The sequence below is a fragment of the Ruditapes philippinarum genome, unplaced genomic scaffold, assembly GCF_026571515.1.
Source record: "Ruditapes philippinarum isolate M1 unplaced genomic scaffold, ASM2657151v2 ctg3325_1_1_1_1, whole genome shotgun sequence".
NCBI classification, from domain to species: Eukaryota; Metazoa; Mollusca; class Bivalvia; order Venerida; family Veneridae; genus Ruditapes; species Ruditapes philippinarum.
In genome coordinates, this window is record NW_026861347.1 from 48,948 (window position 1) to 74,831 (window position 25,884).

Genomic DNA, 25,884 nt, shown 5'->3' on the forward strand with positions numbered 1-25,884 from the left:
TTAATTAAAGCTATACAATAAATATATAAAAGGTCAATAATTTATTTGGACCTTCTAGTAGCAAGTGTTTACCTTGACTAGATCCAATGATAACCCTTGCTAATGATGGTTCATAAAGATGCAGACACATTTATATACTTCCTTTCATTTCAGTTTATACTGATATAATAAATAATTATTATACTGATCAAATTGATTAAAACCCATTCTTACCCAATTAAATTACTCAAGATCAGAAACTGAAAGCAATTCAGTATGTTTTCCCGAATCACCCATGGCTATTCTGAAATGCAGCCAAAACAAGTAAAGCAGTTTAAGTAGATAATCGCACCTAGATTATATACAACAATACACCAACGCTTGAAACTCTGGTTTACAGTACAACATACATTGTACTTCTAACAACAAATAAATATAACAGCTACAAGGATGCAGTAATAACAAAAATAATGTTAGTAATTTTACATAATTTATGACAAATTATAATGAATGAAGCACAATGGTAAACATGTCAACTTGTCACACAACTAATAAACAATATTGGATAATATTGTGCATGTATTTGCTAACAGTAATTTTATTATTTGACTCAATCCTCACTTTATTTCTTCTTCAGGCTGTATTTCCATTTTTGTAAACTATGCCTTTAAATGTATAATGTATTCTAAAATGAAACTGACATTCCTTTCCGAAAAAAAATTCAGAGTCCTAAAGTAATGATAATCTAAAGAAAATTTTAACATACAAGTACACATATGTAAGGAACAATTTCACAAACATTAAAGATTATAATATTATCATTGTCACTTTTTATCAGAGTCTTTTTTATCATCTTTTTTGCCAGAATCTTTTGTTAATGTACTCATTGCGTTCCGTATAGCATCGCTGTTAGGGTCAACTCCAGGTAAATTTTCCAAAACGTTTTGTAAAAATTCTTGGTCATTCATTACTTCAGAATAATCTTCTTCACCCTGTAAAAGAAACAATGAAATCTACTATTATTCTCTTATGAAACTCTTTATAAGAAATTTACAGCTAACATTTACACTAATATTGTATCATAGAACAAGTGTTAAATTTCTTTGCTTCTGAGGTTATCAAAAATAATTTTTCAAAATTGACAGTAAAAGAATAACCTCCAATATATGGTTTAGTTACTAATTTTTCCAATCATTAAATTGTCTCTTCACCTGCTAGAACATAAAATAACTAGTCTTTACCAAGGTTAGCTGACTAACATTGATATCTCCTAATTTGATAATTGCCCAAACATTGGAACTTATGAAATCCAGCAGGTTCAAGGTTATATTATTAAATCATAGAAAATGATTTATATAAAAAAATAAGATTAGTACAAGTTATCTTAGAAATAAACAAATAGCTTTTTAAAATATAATTAAAATGTCAGTGCTATGTTCTTTACATCCATTTTTCAAATTGCCTACACTAGAAATTCAAAACAATGGTATGTTTCAATAATAAATTCCTCTGTGGTTTAACATATAAGTTTTGTTATTGGATAAACTTGCCTTATTTTCCTCAGATTTACCAGCTGCACTAGATATAGTATCATCTGTGTCCATAGGAGCTGGTGTATTAGCACTGGAATTCTCAGCTGAAATTATTATCATAACTTATAGAAGGTCACATAGAAAATATTTATCAACATTAACTTGACATTAACATGAATATTCTAAAAAATGCTTGTATCAAGCTTTATATTATCAATAGAGAATTTAAAAAAGTTCAATCTGTTTAAAGTTCAAATTACTTTTAACATAAATGTTAATGTTCTAACATGTAAAGCTGTGTACTCAGTATAATATCTGTAATCACAGTGTTAAATAATCTGATTGTATTGGAGAAATATTCCTGAAACTTGGAGACCCTCCAAGGTTTTTAAGACATGAAAGTACTGGAAATATTTGTTCATGTCTATATACAGATATAAATGTTGTTAAATCAGACAGAGAATTACACAAAAATAGGATTTTCAATTTAATTCCATTCCCCTCCCTCAACTTTATGATCAAAACATATCACAGAGAGGGAAACTTAAAACTTTAAATATTGTCATAATCATTACATGCATATCATACCTCAGGCACTATTAGCATTTTTTCCCTTCTTAAGAAAGGGCAAACATGGGTTTAATAAGGTTTAAATAATGGTTTTAGAGCATGTTAGATGCTTTTATTACATGCTTTTCGGTGGTTTATAGAAATATATCAGTGATATAAAACTGGTAATTTCACTGTTTGAAACAGTGAAATTACCACTTTGATAATTTCACTGTTTTGAATTTAAGCCCCTTACGTTGTTTCAGTGAAATACCAGCGTGCACAGTACTGGGTACCAAATTAATGACGTGACGTGGTGAATGATGTCACGTTATATTATAATTTGGCGCGCTTTTCACTCAGTATTAGGTTTAAAGTCTTTTTAAAACGTTTCTTTGCATGAAATAAAAAGAAAATTTGTTTAGTTTAGTGTAAGATCCAAATATATTTCACCTTGTGAACACCAAAAGTTCATATTTCACTCGTGGCTGCGTCACTCGTGAAATATACCTTTTGGTGCTCACTCGGTGAAATATATTCCTATCTTACACTGAACTAAACAAATATCCTCTATATCCCCCTCCCCCCACCCCAAGGATATGAAATTATTTGGGTAAGAAAAATGTAAACAAAGTAGTAATTTGACCATCATAAACTAAATCTCTAAAACTGTACAAATTGCCGAAAGGCAACAGATGCAAAATATGGTTTAGGTAATTGTCCAATGAGTAATCTTTTTATGACTATATAACAAATAATAACAAGAGCTGTCACAGGAGACAGCAAAGCTCGACTAATAAAATACTGGACCCAGTAAGGAGGACAAAACTATGAAAGAAAATGTATAATGTATTATTATGTATTAAGTTATAGTAAAAAAATAACATTCGTTAACATAAATTCCAAGATCAAGGGAAATAATTCTAGAAATAGTCACGCTAGAGTTATGAACCTTGTCACACAACATGTGTGTTATGATAAGAAATACATATTTGAAGTTTGAAGTAGATACCTTAAAAAGTAAAGAAGTTATAATATTTCTTAAAGAAAATCCTAAGTTCAAAGAGAGATAAATCTGTGAAAATTGCTTAAAGAGTTATGAACATTGTCACATAAAATGTAATTGATGATAAGGAATAAGTATTTGAAGTTTAAAGTAGATACCTTTAAAACTAAAAAAGTTATAGTAAAAAATAACATTTTTCTAGTAAAAAAATCTAAGTTTATGGGGCGATAATTCTTGCAATATTGGTGCTAGAGTTATGAACCTTGTCACATTAGATATGGATGATGATAAGGTACATATATTTGAAGTATGAAGTTGATCCCTTTAGAAATAAATAAGTTACAGTAAAAAATAATATTTTTTAAGGAAAATTCTAAGTTCAAGGGGAGATGAATCTGAAATTATTTGTGCTAGAGTTACGAACCTTGTCCCATTAGATGGGGATGATGATAATGTACATATATTTGAAGTATGAGGGTGATCCCTTAAGAAATAAAGAAGTAACAGTAAAAAATAATATTTTTTAAGAAAAATTCTAAGTTCAAGGGGAGATAAATCTTAAAAATATTGGTGCTAGAGTTATGAACCTTGTCACATAAGAGGGGGATGATGATAAGGTACATTTGTTTAAAGTATGAGGGTGATCCCTTAAGAAATAAAGAAATTACAGTAAAAAATAGTATTTTTTAAGGAAAATTCTAAGTTCAAGGGGAGATAAATCTGAAAATATTGGTGCTAGAGTTATGACTCTTGTCACATAAGATGTGGTTGATGATAAGGAACATATATTTGAAGTTTGAAGTTGATACCTTAAGAAATGACAAAGTTAAAGTGAAAAATATTTTACTGCACCAAAACTTTAATCTGAAATCTGGACGCGGACGCTGGGGCGAGTAGGACAGCTCTCCATATACTTCGTATAGTCGAGCTAAAAAGCTGTTTAGATATAAAATAAAAGCCTTTCTTGGGTAGGCACTACATAACTAACCTGAGTTCTGCATGGACATCTGCATGGCATAAGCTATTTGATCTTCCTCTGACATACTACCAAAGTCTGGAACACTTGGTGTCTGTTGTTCCTGTCCACCCATTGACATAGAGATTGCCTGCTCCAACATTGCCTCTTCATTAGTAGCTTCAGCAGGCACTTTCCCAGCCTCCACAGCCGACTCTGTCTGTACCTTCCTAGCCTCTTCCTCCTGCCGTGCTCTCTGTTCCTCCATGGACACTCGGAGAGCCAGTGCGAGCTCTGGATCTTCATTAGGATCAACACCAAACTCAAACCCGGTAGCCTGCATGGCAACTCCAGCCCCATCCTCACCAACTATAACAGGAGAGTTGACCAGAGCTTCAGACAGAAGTGGTCCTGGAGGCACTGTGACAAGATGTGACCTACAATGCCATATACAAGAGCCAGGTAAATGTACCAATTAATGATGAGGCAGGTTTTATTTTTGGATAGTGACCAAGCACATTTTGATTTGTCACAAAGACCATATATTAATCAAAATCCATGTGATAATGATCTCAAATTATTAGCGATGGCAACGAATACCAAAATCAATACTCGAGTACTCGGTCATTTTTCCGATCGAGTACTCGGTTACTCGGATGATTTCCAATGAGTTTTTGAAGTTTATCACTGTCTGCATGCTACATTCGTTTTCTATTTCAATTCATAGAATTCGTAACTATAAATAGGACTGCAAGAATAAAAACATAAAAAATGTCAATGACAGCATTTATTTTATACCTACAAATTTTCTCCTTAAAATACAGGATGAACTTGAAGCGCAAATGATAGATAATTCCGTATTATGTTAGTGACAAATGCTGTACCTGTGTACCATATATGAAGTGCCGGACTATTTTTGATGTTGGTTCCGATCTTAGCTATGTATAAACGTAGCATTTGGAAACGGAAACCAAAATTATAAAAGGCGTGGCCGGTTTTGCAAAAATTACGTATTCATCCGTCGGTCAAAAATTTATTTCTTGACAGCTACATTTCATTTTCTGAAATTTCTTATAGAAGTGTAGTATAATGAAAATCATTTATAATTCAAACGAAAAGGTATAAGGAAAATTATGTTGTAGCCTATGCATTTTTCTACTCGCAATGTTGGAAAATTGATATTTCGCGCGACTTTCGGTCTCGTCAAGTTTCGGCTACAAACTGTCTAATATTTAAAGGTGATTAAATATCATAAGAGGCCGAATGACGTAAACGACACAGGACTGTGTTTAATCCCATGCGCGTGTCGAACTGCTGATCGCCTCGTTAAACTTACGATAACATTTTCACACCTCTGCAAGGATGTTTTGATTGCACTTAACAAGTATTTTGTACAGATACGTGTACATTTCAGAATTTCTGAACTAATCTTTCTAAATCGCAGAAATAGTAGAAATTAAATATTTTTTTCCGAGTAATCGAATATCAATTTTGTTAACCGATATTCGGACGTTCGATCGAGTACTCGGTTAACCGGTTACTCGTTGCCATCCCTACAAATTATAATCACGATGACATGTATTAAGGACGTTTTCTGGAATTTTCATATAGACATATAGGCAAAATTAAAACTGTTCAATAGAATTTCTTTAAACTTGGCATGTTGTAAGAATATGAACAGAAACATTTTGAGCGAAAAAAAAATATGGGTCACCGTTCTCGTTTATCTATATGTCTATATGAAAACTCCCGAAAACGTCTTTAAGTTAAAAGTGAATACTTTTAGAAGTTTTTAAGATTGATGTTGTACTCGCACCAGAAATTATTTCAGTTCACATTGGGCAATCATTCAATCAAAACCCATGCTAGAGTTATTTGCCCTGGAACCTTTTATTATAATCTTATTGGCATGTGTGAATTAAAAGGCAAATATCTACTGCAGTTGATATGTAGTTGTACAAATGGGTGCACACAAAAACCTGCATTAAGTTGACACTCAGGTAAGTACTAGGATATCAACACTATTCTTCATATAATGCAGCTAGAAATGATGATGTTTATGTTGATTATTCTTTAACATTCAATAATTCTGAAGTATTTTCAGTACAAAAAGATTATCCATAAACTATATTAAAAATATACATCAAAATGTAATATGTGTTAATGCGAAACAAGAGGGCCATGATGGCCCTGAGGTCGCTCACCTGTATATAGGCCCCCCCCCCCCCCCCCCCCCAACGTTGCAGGGCCAATTTAACCCAAGGGCTTTTATTTGCACAATCTTGGTAGACACCCATAAGAAAATGTTTCATGCTAAACATCTAAGCTCTAGCTCATTTGGCTTTTTAAAAGAAGATTTTTTTAAAGTTTTTGCTATACACATATAAAGAAAATCAATGACCCCCGGGGCGGGGCTAATTTTGACCCCAGGTCTTTTATTTGAACAAACTTTGTAGACACTCACTAAAAGATGTTTCATGCTTAATATCTTAACTCTAGCTATTTGGGTTTTTTCAAAGAAGATTTTTTAAGTTTTTGCTAAACACATATAAGGAAAATCAATGATCCCCGGGGCGGTGCCAATTTTGACCCCAGGGCTTTTATTTGAACAAACTTGGTAGACACCTATTAGAACATGTTTGATGCTAAATATCTTAGCTCTAGCTCTTTTGGATCTTTAAAAGAAGATTTTTTAAGTTTTTACTATATGCATATAGGGAAAATCAATGACCCCCCCGGGGCGGGGCCAATTTTAACCCCAGGGTTTTTATTTTAACAAACTTGGTAGACACTTATTAGAACATGTTTCATGCTAAATATCTTAGATCTAACTCTTTTGGATATTTAAAAGAAGATTTTTTAAGTTTTTACTATATGCATATAGGGAAAATCAATGACCCCCTGGGGCGGGGCCAATTTTGACCCCAGGGCTTTTATTTGAACAAACTTGGTAGACACCTATTAGAACATGTTTGATGCTAAATATCTTAGCCATAGCTCTTTGATTTCTTTAAAAGAAGATTTTTCAAGTTTTTACTATATGCATATAGGGAAAATCAATGACCCCCCGGGGCGGGGCCAATTTTAACCCCAGGGTTTTTATTTTAACAAACTTGGTAGACACTTATTAGAACATGTTTCATGCTAAATATCTTAGCTCTAACTCTTTTGGATCTTTAAAAGAAGATTTTTTAAGTTTTTACTATATGCATATAGGGAAAATCAATGACCCCCCGGGGCGGGGCCAATTTTGACCCCAGGGCTTTTATTTGAACAAACTTGGTAGACACCTATTAGAACATGTTTGATGCTAAATATCTTAGCCATAGCTCTTTGATTTCTTTAAAAGAAAATTTTTTAAGTTTTTACTATATGCATATAGGGAAAATCAATGACCCCCCGGGGCGGGGCCAATTTTAACCCCAGGGCTTTTTTTTTTTAACAAACTTGGTAGACACTTATTAGAACATGTTTCATGCTAAATATCTTAGCTCTAACTCTTTTAGATCTTTAAAAGAAGATTTTTTAAGTTTTTACTATATGCATATATGGAAAATCAATGACCCCCTGGGGCAGGGCCAATTTTGACCCCAGGGCTTTTATTTGAACAAACTTGGTAGACACCTATTAGAACATGTTTGATGCTCAATATCTTAGCCATAGCTCTTTGAGTTCTTTAAAAGAAGATTTTTTAAGTTTTTACTATATGCATATAGGGAAAATCAATGACCCCCCGGGGCGGGGCTAATTTTGACACCAGGGCTTTTATTTGAACAAACTTGGTAGACACTCACTAGAAAATTTTTCATGCCAAATATCTAAGCTCTACCTCTTATGGTTTTTGAAAAGAAGATATTTAAAGTTTTTTCTTTCGGTTGCCATGGCAACCAGAGTTCTGCATGGAATTAAATTCTTTGAACAATTTTTAAAGGTGACCACCAAAGGAACATTCCTGTGAAGTTTGGACGAAATTGGCTTAGTGGTTTATGAGGAGATGTCATTTAAAGTAAAAGTTTACGGACGGACGGACGATGGACAGACAGACGCCGGACGAAAAGCGATCACAAAAGCTCACCCTGTCACTTTGTGACAGGTGAGCTAAAAAGTGATGATGTATAACTAAAGGGAAACAAGTCAATATATATATATTTTCTTACAGTTCACATTATGTGAAAAACATGTTTGATCTGTTTAAACTTTATTCCTTTCTATGAAGTTTTTGTTATTTGTGACCTGCAGCTAAATGTGTCAAAGAGAGGATTATGTTACAAAGGAAATTGATAAAACATATCCTATAACATTGGTTAAACACAGTAAACTTTATATGTGATAACTGCTGAGATTTTTTCAAACTATAAATAAGAGTTCATTTTCACAATGGCAGTTGAACAAATATTCTTGATAGCTTGTATTAAAGCAGCGCACCTCAAGATATTCATGTTAATTTTCATGAAAATTTTGGAAATGTTAAGAAAAGTAAAATATTGTGAGGTGAACAAATAATGTAATTTATATATTGCAATCGGCACTTACAATCCACGAAAATTACCAAGAAGTGATCAACATATGCAAAAACAGTCCTTACTGCGTTAGTAACGCAGTAGAAATATGGTGATAAAATACTGAAAAATCACTCTTAAATAGCATGTAACGTTTTAATTATAACTTGGATCTTGAAAATTTTAGTACATTTTTCTCAATATTTATTTTCTTGAAATATTTTGGCTCATCTGCAGGCGTGCAGCTTTAAGGTATTAGAGATTAATTTTTTAATTTCATTACCGGTACATATATTTTCTATTTCAGAACAACTGATCACTTCATTGTCTTTTAAATAAAATGGCTAGAATTAAGTTTAGTACCAAAATATCTTTTATTTGTTCATTTTCTATTGATTCTAGTCTTCGATCAGTATTATGTATCAAATGCCTTTGAAAGAATTACCCCACACAGCACATATATTAGTACCTTTGATATACCATTTAATTTTAGTATGTGCATCAGAATCATTAATGCATAAAGCTGTCTTACAAATATGCTATTTAGAACAATCATGAAAACAGCACACATTATTAAGTTAAAGCTTACCCAGTTCCATCTTTGCCATTGATAGTGTTGATGAACTCTGTTAGTTTCTCTGTGTTAAGACTCTGAATTATAAATTAAAAGGAAATAATCAAAAACATACCACTTCATTTTTAGAAATATTGATTTAAGATTAACATTTCAAATATGCAAAGGCTGCCTTTATTCTTAAATACATTAATTATAAAAGATTGCATTTGTGCAAAATTTCTATTATACAACAATAAATAGTAGGAATGGAAATAGTTAATTTTTTGTTTCTATTTAATTTAAATTTGTGACAATGCAGTAGCGTCCAGTGAATTTAGAAGGTCAAGGTAATATTTCAGCATGTCAAATGAAAGATAATGTGCAGATATGTTTATTTGCTGCATCAAAAAATTTCTTTTTCAATTATATAGATACTAGGTAAAAACCTTTTACTTCCTTCATTCCCCTACCGGAAAGCCCTAATTCTAACCCAAGGGCTATATTTTGAAGATTCTGGTAAAGGCCCACTAGAAAATGTCTCATGACTAATTTCCAAGATCTAGTCCTTGTAAATTTTACTAAGGTTTTTTTTAATTTTTACTCTAGGGATGAGTCAATTTAAGGATCACATGATGCCTAGAACTATATTTTGAACAATGTTGGTACAGGTACACAAGACAATGTTTCATGCCAAATATTTTAGCTCTAGCCCATGCAGTTTTGTAGATTTTATTTTTTTTTACTCTATCACATGATGCCAGAGGTTGGGGTCAGTTATTACACAAGAGTTGTAATCTTGATAGAAGTCCACAAGACAATGCCTTGTGCAAAGTATCTATGCCCTTGGCCTGGTGGTTCTATAGAAATAGATTTTAAGTTTCTTCCTATTACTCCTTATGGTTGCCATGGCAACAGATTTCTGTATCGAATCAAATTCTTTGACTAACTTTAGAAGACTTTCACACAAGGAACAATCTTCACAAGTTAAGTTGAAATCAGACTTTGTTTTTTTTGGAAATTTTCTAAATTCATTATTTACTATATTAAATTAGATTCACACAAATAGACACACAGAGGTAAATATAGATATATTCCAATACATCACATATGCTGCTGTGGCATATAAACTTGCAAATGAGTTGTAGTTATAGCTGGTAGTGCTTAATGATTTTTCTGTAAATAGCAATATAAATGTACTTCTTATTTGTTCACCATTGTATGTGTGCCCGTCACACTATCATGGTTATTAAATAGTGTAATATAGAATAGTAACTTGCTTATCACTTATTAATAATGGCAGACATATTAAAGTCCATTCAAATCAACCATTATTACCAAAACATCTACTTTAAATTAAAGATATTTTCAAAGAATGTAGAGTAACATGTACATAATGCTCCTTAGTTATCGGGCTAATGACTTCTTAATTAAGTTTTATGATTCAGTTTTTCCTTCTGGCAGAGCTTTACAGCTAAAACCAAACATTTCATTTCTTACAAACAAATAATGACATATACCTCCTCTCCAAAGTTGATAACATCCACATTCACTTTTTCTTTCTTCAGTTTCTTGGCAAGCTTGACTATCTGAGAGACAAAAATGCATTACATGTTATATCTCAAATGAAAAAAGAAAAGACTTTTTAGACTTATAAAGAAGTATACAAATTCTTAACCCTTTCCCTCATGAGCATATTGTGAAACATGGCCATTTTCACTGAAAAGCCTCCTGTTACAAGTTCAAAAAACTGCTATGAAACTATGAAAAATGCTTCAATACTAATGAAACTTGGCACAAACGTTGACTGGACCATTGCCTTTGTAACGACATGCTCAGTCTTAAATTTCCTGTTACCATGGCAACAAGGGGACATCTCAAAATTGCCAAAAATCACTATTTTGCCTCGATTTTTTCCATTAAAATTTATTTCAATGTGCTGCAACTTCTCAAGGGATTGAGATAGAGTCAAAGGCTTTTCAGCGTTGGTTACATGTTACCTTATGATCGACCTGTGGTCATTTTTAGCCTCTCGCAAATCCAAAATTTTCTTGGCGATGAGGGGCCCCTTCAAACCCCCCAAACAGAAGGGGGCACATCCCCCTTCTGGCAACCCCCTGATGTATCTTTTGGATGGGGGGCGGTGCCGAAAAAGTGCTCACTTTTTTTAGCAACATTTCTCAAACGAAAACATGTGTTTGGGCCCAAATAGGACATTTTTTCACTATTTCAGGTCTAAAAAAAAAAGGGGGGGGGGGGGGGGGGTCGAAAGTGCGTTGTTTCGCGTACATATGAGGTAAAGGGTTAAATATGGTAATAATTTAGCATGAGATAAATTAAGGATAAGGAATTAAGAATTAGGAAAAAACTAGAACTCTGCGAGTCAGATGTGTCGTCTTGTGAACAGTATAGCTCTTACAATGTACATGTTCCTTGAACTTTAGTGGCATTTGAACTGATTGTAACAATGCTACATCAGTATTGATGTAGCTTGAATAGCTTTTATTGTGTAGGAGACTTGGCCCAGACAAAAATATAGTATAATAATTAACAAAGGGCAATAACTCTAAAATCATGAAGCACAGAGTACCAGTTCTTGTGCACTGCTTTCTTCTCAATGAAATCTATCATCCTATGAAGTTTCAAGTCCATAGCTTTTATAGTTTAGGTGAAATGGCCGGGACAAAAACAAAGTATAACTAGAACTATCGCTGAATGCGATTCATACCCCCACCAATGTCCTTGACAGAACAGGACTTGGAAAGGTGGTTAAGGCAATAACTTGTGTGGCATAAATACATAAAAAGAAATTATCTCTGGTGAAAAAAAGACTAACAGTACAGGTAATAGTATAAATATAATTATCATCAATCATGTTCGAAACAGTTACAAAAAACCTTTTCATTTTTCCCTATGTACTAAACATTTTATTTTTAAGTCAAATTTTTGACTTCAAGTGTGGCCTTGACCTTAATCTGTTGGCACACGGGTAACATGGGTTTTGCACATCGCCCAGTTGGGGTGAACATTTGAGTAAAGTTTTGAAGAAAATCCTTCCATTAGTATAGAATTTATAGAGCCGACACAAAATACTGTCTAGTATTGATTGTATGTAAATTTGAAGACTTAAAAAGGGGCATAACTTTGTCAAAATGCAAAACAGAGTAATGAAAACTTGACCTGCATATCTGATTTGCGACATCTCATATATCTTAAAGTTTTCAAAACAAATACCTGTGCTAGTTTCAGAATTATTCAAGTACATGTTAAAATTTAAGAAACATTTTCTAAGTCAATTATTGACCTTCAAGTGTGACCTTGACCTTTAGAAGGCACAAAAAGTGACATAAATTCTGCACATAACCTTGTTGAGGTGAACATTTGAGTAAAGTTTTGAAGAAAATTCTTCCATTAGTATCGGATTTATAGAGCCGACACGACATATTGTTATTATATTTGATTGTATGTAAATTTGAAGACTTAAAAAGGGGCATAACTTTGTTAAAATGCAATACAGAATTATGAAACTTTGACCAGCATATCTTAATTGTGACACTTCAAATACATTTTAAGTTTTCAAGCACAAACCTTTTCTAGATTCAGAAATATTCAAATTAAATGTTAAAATTTCAGAATATTTTCTAAGTCAATTTTTGACCTTCAAGTGTGACCTTGACCTTAAGCCGGCAAAAGGGTGACATGGGTTCTGCACATCCCCTTGTTGAAGGTGAACATTTGAGCCAAGATTGAAGAAAATCTTTCAATTAGTGTAGGACTTACAGAGCGGACACGACATACTGTGTAATATTTGATTGTTTGATATTTGACCTTCAATTGTGACCTTGACCTTGAGCTGACACCATGGGTAACATCGGTTCTGCACATCCCTTGTTGAGGTGAACATTTGAGCCAAGTTTGAAGAAAATCCTTCAATTAGTGTAGGACTTACAGATGCGGACACGACATATAGTGTAATATTTGATTGTTTGATATTTGACCTTCAAATTGTGACCTTGACCTTCAGCTGACACATGGGTAACATCGGTTCTGCACATCCCCTTGTTGAGGTGAACATTTGAGCCAAGTTTGAAGAAAATCCTTCAATTAGTGTAGGACTTACAGAGCGGACACGACATATAGTGTAATATTTGATTGTTTGATATTTGACCTTCAATTGTGACCCTGACCTTGAGCTGACACATGGGCTACATGGGTTCTGCACATCTCCTTGTTGAGGTGAACATTTGAGCCAAGTTTGAAGAAAATCCTTCAATTAGTGTATGACTTACAGAGCGGACAGGACATACTGTGTAATATTTTGATTGTTTGATATTTGACCTTCAATTGTGACCTTGACCTTCAACTGACACATGGGCTACATGGGTTCTGCACATCCTCTTGTTGAGGTGAACATTTGAGCCAAGTTTGAAGAAAATCTTTCAATTAGTGTAGGAACTTTACAGAGCGGACACGACATACTGTGTAATATTTGATTGTTTGATATTTGACCTTTCAATTGTGACCTTGACCTTGAGCTGACACATGGGCAACATGGGTTCTGCACATCCCTTGTTGAGGTGAACATTTGAGCCAAGTTTGAAGAAAATCCTTCAATTGGTATGGAGCTTATAGAGCGGGGCACGAAAATGGGGACGGACCGACGGAAACCCACCGGGGCCGAACCGGGCCGGGCCGACCCCGACAAAACGAATCCATTATAGCCCCCCCCACATTTTGTGGTGGGGGTATAATAATTAACAAAGGGCAATAACTCTAAAATCATGAAGTACAGAGTACCAGTTTTTATGCAATGCACTTCAATGAGATCTATCATCCTTTAAAGTTTCATGTCCATAGCTTTTATAGTCTTGGAGAAATGGCCCGGACAAGAATGAAATATGAAAAACAAAGGGCAATAACTCAAAAATAAGAAGTACACTGAACCGGTTTTTGTGCACTGCACTTCTTAATGAGATCAATCATCCTATGAAGTTTCAAGTCCATAGCTTTTATAGTTTAGGATAAATGGCCCGGACAAAAATAATGTATGAAAATAACCCCTTAATGTCGCCTTTTTCAAGGTGACACAAAAACTGCATTGTTTTCAGCAGAAATAAGTTTGTACTGTATGAACATGTTTAAATGCATTATGTTGGGCTTAAGGCTCCATTTTAAATATATCCAGTAATTTATGATTTCTAGAGAACTGCCTCTAGAACTTGTTGCAACTGAAGTAGATACTTTATTTAGGAAGTTGGTGGTGGATTGTTGATGATAAGGAACATATATTTTAAGTTGATACCTTAAGAAATAAAGAAATTATGGTTAAAAATATTCTACTGCACAAAAACTGAAACCTGGACGCAGACATGGACGCCGGGGTACAGTAACTGTAGGACAGCTCTCGATATACTTTGTTTTGTCAAGCTAAAAGTTGTAAAATATATCCATACAGGGTTGAATTTTAGGGGACAGATATTGAGGGATTCTCATTAACAAAAGGGCCATGATGGCCCCAAAATCGCTCACCTGAATATAAAATCTCTCCATGACAAGGAACAAGTAATATGGTAAACTATAAACAAAAGCAGAAATAAAATCTAGATCTTAAACTGATATCACAAAGTTCATATTTGTATCTGAAATAGTGCATGTGTTAAAACATTACTTCATTTGTGACAGATGAGTTTAAAAGCATCATTGTCTCTATATTGGACATAATAACTTGCATTAGTAAACTTACCTCTTTCTCATCATCCTCTACTGGACTACCCACAAACACAACAATTCTCATACGATGATTCTTACCCTGTCTATGCTTCAAAGCAAGCTGAAATTATCAATGTTAATATTGGTATATTCTTTTACATTAACAATGTATGAATGTACATTGATATAAATAATTTAAGGCCCATTATTCCTCACAAACATGACTGATATTTTTGTTTTATTATAGAGATTCTAGTATTTTGTATGGAAGTCAAAATACTACTTTGTTTACAATTTGTTATTTTTTATGACACAGTACTGCACATTCAGCGTTACTTTCTTCAGTTATTATACATTTAACATGCTCCTATTTAAATCCATTATAAAAACATTGTTAAACACATGTTTGACATTTTTTTATAAAAGAAAATGAAAGATAATAAGGGTGTCACTTTTATCCGTTTAAACGGGTTTGGTCCATCTTTAACTAAAAACAGGTTATAAAATTTAATAACCGTTTACCGAGATTAGTATTTGACAAAGTGGCAAACAAAATAATTAAAATTGATTATATATACATAAATTTTCTTTTATAACAAGATATGATATTTCGTTCATATTTTAGTTGTACTCAACAAAGTATTTTTTTCCAATCTGATCGAGTACAGGACAGCCCTAAAGGAAAATTAGGGCATTTTTTGTCAAAATTGTGAAGGGGCCTGGACCTGTTCATTTTGTGAAAAAAGTGTGATTTGTCATAAAATTGTGAAAAAAAACCCATATTATTTGGCATTGACCGACATTATGAAACTGGAAAATCTGCTTCAAGTCCATACTTAACCAGCTTAACATGTGCTTAAACCATTTAACTTGATTAAAACTATTTCTGTGTTCTTGAAATTGGCGTAAATCATGTTTTACCGGAAGGTAAACAATGTATTTCAAAGACAAAGTCCCAAAATTTTGTGAAATTTCTTTTGAAATTGTGATTTTTTTTTCGCCACTAAAAAAGGTGCAATTTTGAATTGTGAAGGGGCGGGCCTTATATTGGCCCCTGTTATAGAAGGAAAAAAAGCCCTGAAAATAGTTACTTCATATTCGGATATGTATTGTGTCTAATCATTTTGAGTACAACAAAATATGAACAAAATGTTATATCTTGTCATAAAGAAACAAGAACGGGTTGAACCTGGTGATGTACCCCGAGAAGGTTTTAGACACGGGAAAGTATAAAAAAAAATGAACAAAGGGCAAAAACTCCAAAATTAGGCAATGCAGAGTTATGTTTTTTTTGCACTTCACTTCTATTCAATGCAGCATCGGAGCCCTTGGAAAGGGAAATTGCATCGAAAACGAAACCAGATATATTCACTCACACAATCCGACCAATCAGAAACCAAATTACATTTACTTTCGGCAACAACGTCCATAGCAACACTTCCGGAACAGGAAAGGTCTAAATTAAATCCGAAGATAAAACAAACAACGGAAGGTCAGAAACAGCGCAAAATTGACGAACCAAAAATCTCAAGATTTAAATTCTCAAAGAAACTTCATGTTCAAAAGACCCGACCACAATATAATATTTTATACTTAGAAAAGTACATCAGAACAAAATCCATCCTTAAATCATTCTTACCAAAAGTACCAGTTATCAGCTCAACTTCACAATTACAGTGGGAAGAAGCACATATTGACTTTGATACCCAGAATTATCCTATTGTATCCATGGCGTACTTAGAAGAGAGATTTCTTGCCACTCAACAAATAGAACCACTCATATGGTGCAGATATATTGATGACATTTTTACAATTTGGCCACATCGTTGTGAGGAATGGTATTCCTTCTTGGCCCACTTGAACGATTCTCACTTCTTTATCAAAATTACATATGAAATCGCCAGCCATGAAAGAAGCTCACTTTTTATGTTAAATAGTTAAAAGATGTACATGGTAACCTCAATACTAGACTGTACATTAAAACTACTGATGCCAAAAATATTTACATTAAAAAAGTGCATAACATAGAAATAGTAAAACTTATGGTGACACAAAAGAACAATTTATTTGTGTATTATTATTTATGGAACTTTTCAATAATCAGAAAGCACTGGACTCTGTAAAACTATGATATTTTAACTTATTTAACTATTACACATGGACTTAACAACATTCTGGCAATAAGCCAAATCTTATTCTATTTTTAGATTTTTTGTTACTATTTTGGTCAGTCATGTGACTTACCATCCTACACATTTTTAATACTTCAGGCCCAAATTTCTGTCAAAATTTATCCTGATGAAGACCTCACGGTAGGTCGAAACCGGTAGATAATAAAATAACATAAACATCCCTGGTGTTGACGTGTAATTTTCTTCTTACTTATCCTTTCTTGTTCTATTCAATGAGATCAATCTATCTATGAAGTTTCATGTTGATATCTCTTATAATTTTAGATTTACATGTATGTCCCGCGGAAAATTCAAAAATAATCAAAGGGCAATAACTCCAAAAATAGACAAGGCTGTGTTTAGGTTCTTTAGCATTGCAGTTCTATCCAATGAAATCTATCTACCTACAAAGTTTCATGTTGATATCTCTAATAATGTTATAGTTATATCCCGGACAAAAGTAAAACTAAACAAAGGGCAATAACTTCAAAATAAGGCATGGCACAGTTATGGTTCTTTAGCACTGCACTTCTACCCAATGAGACCTATCTACCTACAAAGTTTCATGTTGATATCTCTTATAATTTTAGAGAAATGGCCCGAACAAATTTAAAGTGTCAAAATGAACAAAAGGCAATAACTCCAAAATAAGGCAAGACAGAGTTATGGTTCTTTAACAATGTACTTCCACTCAATGAGATCTATCTACCTACAAAGTTTCATTTTGATATCTCTTATACTTTCAGAGTTATGTCCCGAAAAGTATCATGTTGATATCTCTTATACTTTTAGAGTTAAATGTCCCGGACAAAGTTCAAAGTGTAACAAGAGGGCCATGATGGCCCTGAGGTCGCTCACCTGTATATAGCCCCCACCCCCCCCCCCCCGGGCCAATTTTTACCCAAGGGCTTTTATTTGTTTATTTGAACAGACTTGGTAGACACCCATAAGAAGATGTTTCATGCTAAACATCTAAGTTCTAGCTCATTGGGCTTTTTAAAAGAAGATTTTTTTAAGTTTTTTACTATACACATATAGTTAAAAACAATGACACCCCTGGGGCAGGGCCAGTTTTGACCCCCGGGCTTTTATTTGAACAAACTTTGTAGATATTTACTTAAAGATGTTTCATGCTCAATATCTAAAATCAAGCTATTTGGGTTTTTTCAAAGAAGATTTTTAAGTTTTTGCTATACACATATAAGGAAAATCAATGACCCCCGGGGCCGGGCCAGTTTTGACCCCAGGGCTTTTATTTGAACACACTTGGTAGACACCCATTAGAACATGTTTCATGCTAAATATCTTAGCTCTAGCTCTTTGAGTTCTTTAAAAGAAGATTTTTTAAGTTTTTACTATATGCATATAGGGAAAATCAATGACCCCCTGGGGCGGGGCCAATTTTGACCCCAGGGCTTTTATTTGAACAAACTTGGAAGACACTCATTAGAAGATGTTTCATGCTAAATATCTTAGCTCTAGCTCTTTGGGTTCTTTAAAAGAAGATTTTTTAAGTTTTTACTATATGCATATAGGGAAAATCAATGACCCCCCGCGGCGGGCCAATTTTGACCCCAGGGCTTTTATTTGAACAAACTTGGTAGACACTCACTAAAAGATGTTTTCATGCCAAATATCTTAGCTCTAGCTCTTTGGGTTCTTTAAAAGAAGATTTTTTAAGTTTTTACTATATGCATATAGGGAAGGACCAATTTTGACCTCAGGGCTTTTATTTGAACAAACTTGGTAGCCACTCATTAGAAGATGTTTCATGCTAAATATCTTAGCTCTAGCTCTTTGGGTTCTTTAAAAGAAGATTTTTTAAGTTTTTACTATATGCATATAGGGAAAATCAATGACCCCCTGGGGCGGGGCCAATTTTGACCCCAGGGCTTTTATTTGAACAAACTTGGTAGACATTCACTAGAAGATGTTTCATGCCAAATATCTAAGCTCTAGTTCTTACAGTTCTTTAAAAGAAGATTTTTTAAGTTTTTACTATATGCATATAGGGAAAATCAATGACCCCCCGGGGCAGGGCCAATTTTGACCCCAGGGCTTTTATTTGAACAAACTTGGTAGACATTCACTAGAAGATGTTTCATGCCAAATATCTTAGCTCTAGCTCTTTGGGTTCTTTAAAAGAAGATTTTTTACTATATGCATATAGGGAAAATCTATGACCCCCTGGGGCAGGGCCAATTGTGACCCCAGGGCTTTTACTTGAACAAACTTGGTAGACACCCACTAGAAAATGTTTCATGCCAAATATCTTAGCTCTAGCTCTTTGGGTTCTTTAAAAGAAGATTTTTTAAGTTTTTACTATATGCATATAGGGAAAATCAATGACCCCCTGGGGCGGGGCCAATTTTGACCCCAGGGCTTTTATTTGAACAAACTTGGTAGACATTCACTAGAAGATGTTTCATGCCAAATATCTAAGCTCTAGTTCTTACAGTTCTTTAAAAGAAGATTTTTTAAGTTTTTACTATATGCATATCTAAGCTCTAGCTCTTAGGGTTGTTTAAAAGAAGATATTTAAAGATTTTTCTTTCGGTTGCCATGGCAACCAGAGTTCTGCATGGAATTAAATTCTTTGAACAATTTTTAAAGGTGACCACCAAAGGAACATTCCTGTGAAGTTTGGATGAAATTGGCTCAGTGGTTTATGAGGAGATGTCATTTAAAGCAAAAGTTTACGGCAGGACGCCGGACGAAAAGCGATCACAAAAGCTCACCCTGTCACTTTGTGACAGGTGAGCTAAAAATAAACAAAGGGCAATAATTCAAAAATAAGGTATAGCAGAGTTACGGTTCTTGTGCACTGCAAACCTTCTCAATGAGATCTATCTATCTGCAAAGTTTCATGTTGATAACTTATTGTTTTAGAGTTATGTCCTGCACAAAGTTCAAAGTGTACAAATAAACAAAGGGCAATAATTCAAGTATTAGGCAAGGCAGAGTTACAGTTCTTGTGCACTGCACACCTACTCAATGAGATCTATCTACCTACAAAGTTTCATGTTGATACCTCTTGTTGATGGACAGACGGATGGACAGACAAAGCGGCGACTATATGCTCACCCTTCGGGAGCATAACAAAGTCAATGTTAAAAATCTAAGAATTTTATTAGTACTGTCGGTTAAATGTTTAACATGGTTATAAACATTCAGCATTTTTACTAACCATGACACCCCTAAGAAATAAAACACAACTGAATTAAATCAGTTAACTAGAAATCATTTTAAATAAATTTGTTTTACTGTCTCGAGCTTGCTAGACTAAATATCTGACAAGTTTTTTTTTTTAAGTCTGGAAGTCTGGTCACTACTGGTCGGAGACCATCAACCGGACACTTTTTGAACATTTGTTCATAAAGATTTCATAATTTCCAACCCAGAGACCTAAAAATTTGACACAGTACAGCTAGGTTCTTATCCTAACTAACAAACTAGTTTGTTTATTTCTAATTGTATAGACACTTGAGGCTCGTCAAGGAGGGTATCAAAATTACCTAAATTGTCTACTCTACAGTACCATGTGTCCGGACAGATATGTACATGGCGTGATTTAATTCAGATCAAAGCTTGGGTGTTTTGATTTTTGATTTTTAATATAATATACATGTACATTATTTCAGCAACAAATGCTGAAGTTTTGGAAATTCTATTGTTTACTCTGCAAATGATTATAGCTGGTATATGAGATCAGGCATTGCTTTCTTGACCCCCAAATTTCAATGTCAACATTCTTGAAATAGACATTAAAATAAAATATTACCTTTTACGGAGCTTGAAATAAATTTATTTACTTAATTTTAGAAGAAACATACATTTAATGTTGATAAAAAAAGTGACAGACAATCACTGAACAAAGAAAATACTAAATTAAGCATTTTCAGGGCCGTCAGGGTTTGGTGGCCGTCCGGGTTTGGTGGTCCCCAACCAGTATGGAGGAAACACTGTTGAAGGAAATTTTGGGTAACAACAACAGACAACTTGCAATCAAAAAGCTTTTTTTAGTAGTACTTGTGCACAGCTGAGCGAAATGCAATTTAATCAATCTCTGTATTTGAAAGAAAAACTGATGATTTATAAGCGAAATGAGTCAATATTTAATAATTTATGTCATTTTTTCCATTACGAAGTAATACTTACATGTGCTACTTTGACACCTGTACAGAACTTGATTTCTCCCTTTGGTTGTACCTGATGCAGCTTACTCAAAATTCTTCCTACATCAGCTGTGAGAGTGGTCAATACCTCTACACTGTAAAACATTTTATTATCAGCATTAATTCTATCACTTAGTGACTTATAACACATGATGGCTTTTAAACATTATCATATTTCAAATTATTTTAATCTTGGTGGAATACTATTATCTTTAAACATGTAATTTAATGAAATTGAGTGATTTTTTTTGTGTATTTTACGGCCGAATAAAGGCTGTTTCCCCTAGCCAAAAATAGGTATATTTTCCCCTAAAAATGCTAATATTTTCCCCTAAAATGCCCTGTGCACATTCTTCACCAGAACCATGACTTAAAAGCATCTGACTAATATCAGCTAGAAGATAAAGCTGTTCCTATAGATATCCTCTGCTATGTACCATGCATGTTAAAGTGAAATGAAATTGAAAATTTTATAAAATGTTGGGTAAATTACATTCTCAGTTGTTGGTATTTGATTTCCCCATTTTCTGATTTATTGCGCTATGTTTTCCCCTTCAGAAAGCCACAAGTTGTTTTGAAAATTGCAAAAAAAAATCACTGTGGTGAGAGTTCCAGTGACAAAGATATGATTTTTATATACACAATACAATTCAGAGCTAGAATAATGCCTTTCTTTCAAACAGCAAAAAAAAAATTCAATCTACTGTGAATACAGTCAGGGTTCGAATTTTAGCTTGCAAAATCATTCACCACTGTTGAAATTCATTATACATGACTGTATTCATCAAAATATAACAAATTTCTGCAGATGTGCATGGCATATAATATCTGAGGTGCTATCTTCTTTTGTTTTATGAAAATAACTTTCAAGACTTTCATGTGAATCTAACTTAATGAAGGAAGAAAAATCTTTTGTGGTAAGCGCTATTCGTGTTACAGCTATTTTCTTTGTTATAATATAAGTGGACACTGAATAACACATTGATTCGAAAACACTTTTAACAGTCCTTCACAATTTTAGACCAAAACTCAACACCCTGTTCAAATTAAAAAATCACATAACAATTATCATATCACCATATAAAGCAATGTAATGCCAATCTCAGTCACACCCCTAATCTCATGATAATAAGTACCTAATTTTATGTAAGTGAATAAGTTCTTACTTAGACATAACAATGAGTCCAACATTATTTTCAGGGTTGGATCTTGTTTTAGAATGACACACTAAGTTGACAGCATCTTGTTGAGCTTGTAAACGTGTTGGTAAGAAATCTCCATTACGCATATAATCACTGTTATCTACACTGAAAAGAAAGAAAAAAAGCTTCATAAATATTAACATAATTTAATACTCATCCCTGCAAACATGTCCATAAACCTCCCTCTCCCATATGAGTCACTCAAAGGTCACATTTAAACATCATGTCAAAATTAATGTTCTTTTGTTAATAGATAAATAAATGACAAAATCAGTTTCAATAATTTGCCTTTGATGGTCAAGGTAAATTAAAAGTCAAGGCCATATTAGTCTAGAATAATTCAACACATTTTAATATAAATAAATCTGTAAAAGAAATATGCCTGCAAGACATGTTATATATATGTTACAGTGTCAGGACACTGAATAATATGAATAAACAGTTATAACTATAAGAACTTTTTGTATTTAAAGACCTTTCTTATGGAGTGACACAATATAAATATCTCATTTTAGTCTGAAATGGAGCATAAAAGTTCAATAGGTTTTTATACTTATTATAAGTAAAAATTATTTTTATAGTCACAGTAATGTCACAGTTGCTTGTGGGGCTGTCATTGATAGAATTTTTTGTATCGGTATATCGAAGGGTATATATCTTTGATATACTGAAACAAATTTTAGATATGTAAACACACTGGAATAAATTATCCAAAATGTCTTTTTTTGTTTGTTATGCATGGTTTAAATAAACTGTACAACAAAACAAGATGAAACTTGAGTTCTCTTGTTATTTATAATCCCGAAAAAAATTTACGACTATAAGAATTATTTATAACTCGCGGGAACTGGACTCATCACAGACTAATGCTTTCTGTCAATATGTGACCTTAAATTTCTGGTAGTATTGCCTCTGTACAGTGATTTTTTTTCCAATTTTCAAAACAACCTGTGGCTTTCTGAAGGGGAAAGTATAGCGCGATAAATCAGAAAATGGGGAAACCTGAAATCAAATTCCATCAACTGCAAATTTATGGAATTTACCCATACATTTTATGGGGGAAAAAAATTAATTCAATTGGTACATAGCAGAGGCTATCTATATGGACAGATTTCTGTCTTCTAACTGATGCTGTTAAGTCATGGTTCTGGTAAGGAAGAGCACAAGGCATTGTAGGGGAAAATATATGCATTTTAGGGGAAAATATACCAATTTTGGGCTAGAGGAAACAACCTTTATTCGGCTGTAAAATACACTGAAAAAAATCATTGCTGTATGGTAAGGGTGTAACGGTTTACCGGTATACCGATATATTGCAATATGAAAAAATAAATTTCGTACCGCGGTACGATGTTTGGAAAACCGGTATTTTATAAAAATCATAATTTTCAATTAATTGCCTTCTAATTTTGTACAAATTTCACATAAAATCTTTAATTGGCGAATTTTGTTGGCGCCAACGTAAGATAAAAGTATTCGACAACTAGTACACTTAAAAATAATAAGCGGCCGCATAATTTACATAAGCGGCCCAGATGTGAAAGGTCACACGCGACTAGTTTTGTTTATCAAATTGTGTGACACTTTACTTTCAATTTATTCCTTACATTTTTATTAAGTTTCTACTAAAAATATAAACATATAATAAAAGTATATGAATGTTACTCCATCAAAACATATACACAACAGTACGTATTGCAATATATTGCAATACGCTTCAGCAAAATGGCAATATATTGCAATACGGTTTTTGCTGTATTGTTACACCCCTACAGCATAATTAGATGGCAAACTTTACAAACTACTTTTGACTCCAAATTTTCCCCATACATCGCTCTCTTTTTATTTAACCTTTTGAAACAAACTCGGCAATTTCTAGCATAGCCACCATGTTGCTGTGCAAATTATAAAGCCAGCTAAAAATACACATTCCCAACCACAAATCAAGCATTTATTGACAGAATTTTCATCTGATTGGTAAGGTTTTTTTTGTTGAAATTTATGGGTATATTTTTGGGAAATAAATCAACCAATCAGATGAGGGTTGTTTATATTCGTCCAGATGATGGTCAGTGATTTTTCTACTCATATAACAGACTCCGAAAAAAGGCCTCTTCCCAATTGAAATTTTCTTGATTTCATACAAGGTCTCGCGTAGCACCAAAATGTCATGGCCGACTACAGTCGTCCTAATTGATGTTTTACAGTTAGAAGGGCAATTTTAATGATGGTATTAATATTTTGATACCTTAAATGGTATTGAACAATATTAAAATAATTGACCTTTTCGAAAACCTTGCTAAACACCGTTTTCCGGTACTTTACGGATTTAGCTCTGGGGAATTACACCAAAAGAAGTACATAACACAGTTACATGATATTTCTATTTTTCTATCTTTATTCTACCGTTTAAGGTGAAAAAAATTGATGTATTTGAAAATTATCAATATTCCTTTAAAATCATTTACAAATTTTTCAAAAAATAAATTGTTTATATTGAAAATCAATAAAATTAAAACAGACGTAGTGGCATCTTCCATAATAAATAAGGATATTTTTGGTGTAAACTTGTGTATTTACTTTATTTTTTCTATGGAATTATTCATACAATGATATTTAATTATTTTCTTATAAAGAAATAACTGTTTTATTTCAATCTAATTTTAAAAAAGGCCGAAAACATCGAGTTCGCTATTACACTCCATTAGGTGAATTCCCCAGAGCTATGTACAGAAAGTACCGGAAAACGGCATTTAGCTAGGTTTTCGAATTCGTGAATTGTTTTATTGTAAAATGCACAAGAATTGATTAGGACAAGTGTATTTTTAAGAGAAAAATAAGGTTAAATCACATTTAAACCAACTTATGTTAATCTGGTTAGGTTTCGTAACGGGTCTAATCCAAAACTTTAATGCTGCATCAGATGAAAAACAAAAATGTTAAATAGCGGCTTATAAAGTTTTGGAAGCCAGACCTAGGCTATGTTATACTAGCTTAAGGTCTTCAGCGTACCCGTTTATATATATGACATGACGTGAACGTTATAAAGTTTTGGAAGCCAGAACTAATGTTTTACCAGACATTTATTTAGGTCACGAATCGATGGGAAGGCACGAATCACGAATCAGGCATATAATTATTATATATATCTAATATATAAACCTTATATACACTTCTGGTTCAAGGATCTAGCAATAAAATTATTGTCGTTGAGAAAAGTGTACCCCACCCACTGAGTTACAACAGTGAGATTTATGCTTCGTCACATCAGTGTTGTCAGTACTTTCACTTTACAGCAAAATATTTTGGGTTTAACGTTGTTTCTACAATCGAAACTCAATTTAAGTTAGTTAAACTAAGTACTAGTGACATGTAAATAGCATGGACACAGTACAGGACGTTAAAAAATATTTACCAAACTATTGTGCTCTCGAGAACCATCTTGAAACGGTGTTTACAATCGCAACTACTCGGCCCTTTCCGTGCGGATAATTATAGATAATAGCCGAGGCAGTTCCGAATGTAATTGAAGCCACTTCGAATGGCCAGGGTGG

At 33.4% G+C, this 25,884-nt stretch overlaps 1 protein-coding gene across 1 annotated transcript; it reads right to left on the reverse strand.

Moving 5' to 3' along the window:
- Positions 1 to 456: 456 nt before the first annotated feature.
- LOC132715324 (26S proteasome non-ATPase regulatory subunit 4-like) lies at positions 457 to 25,884 on the reverse strand. Its single transcript, XM_060698317.1, has 9 exons — positions 25,746 to 25,884; positions 22,295 to 22,435; positions 21,112 to 21,223; positions 14,817 to 14,903; positions 10,594 to 10,662; positions 9,110 to 9,171; positions 4,055 to 4,458; positions 1,530 to 1,615; positions 457 to 971 (listed from the first exon to the last, which is right to left on the reverse strand). Exons 1-9 carry the CDS (start codon positions 25,769 to 25,771, stop codon positions 804 to 806), a joined length of 1,155 nt encoding a protein of 384 aa, XP_060554300.1. The 5' UTR covers positions 25,772 to 25,884; the 3' UTR covers positions 457 to 803.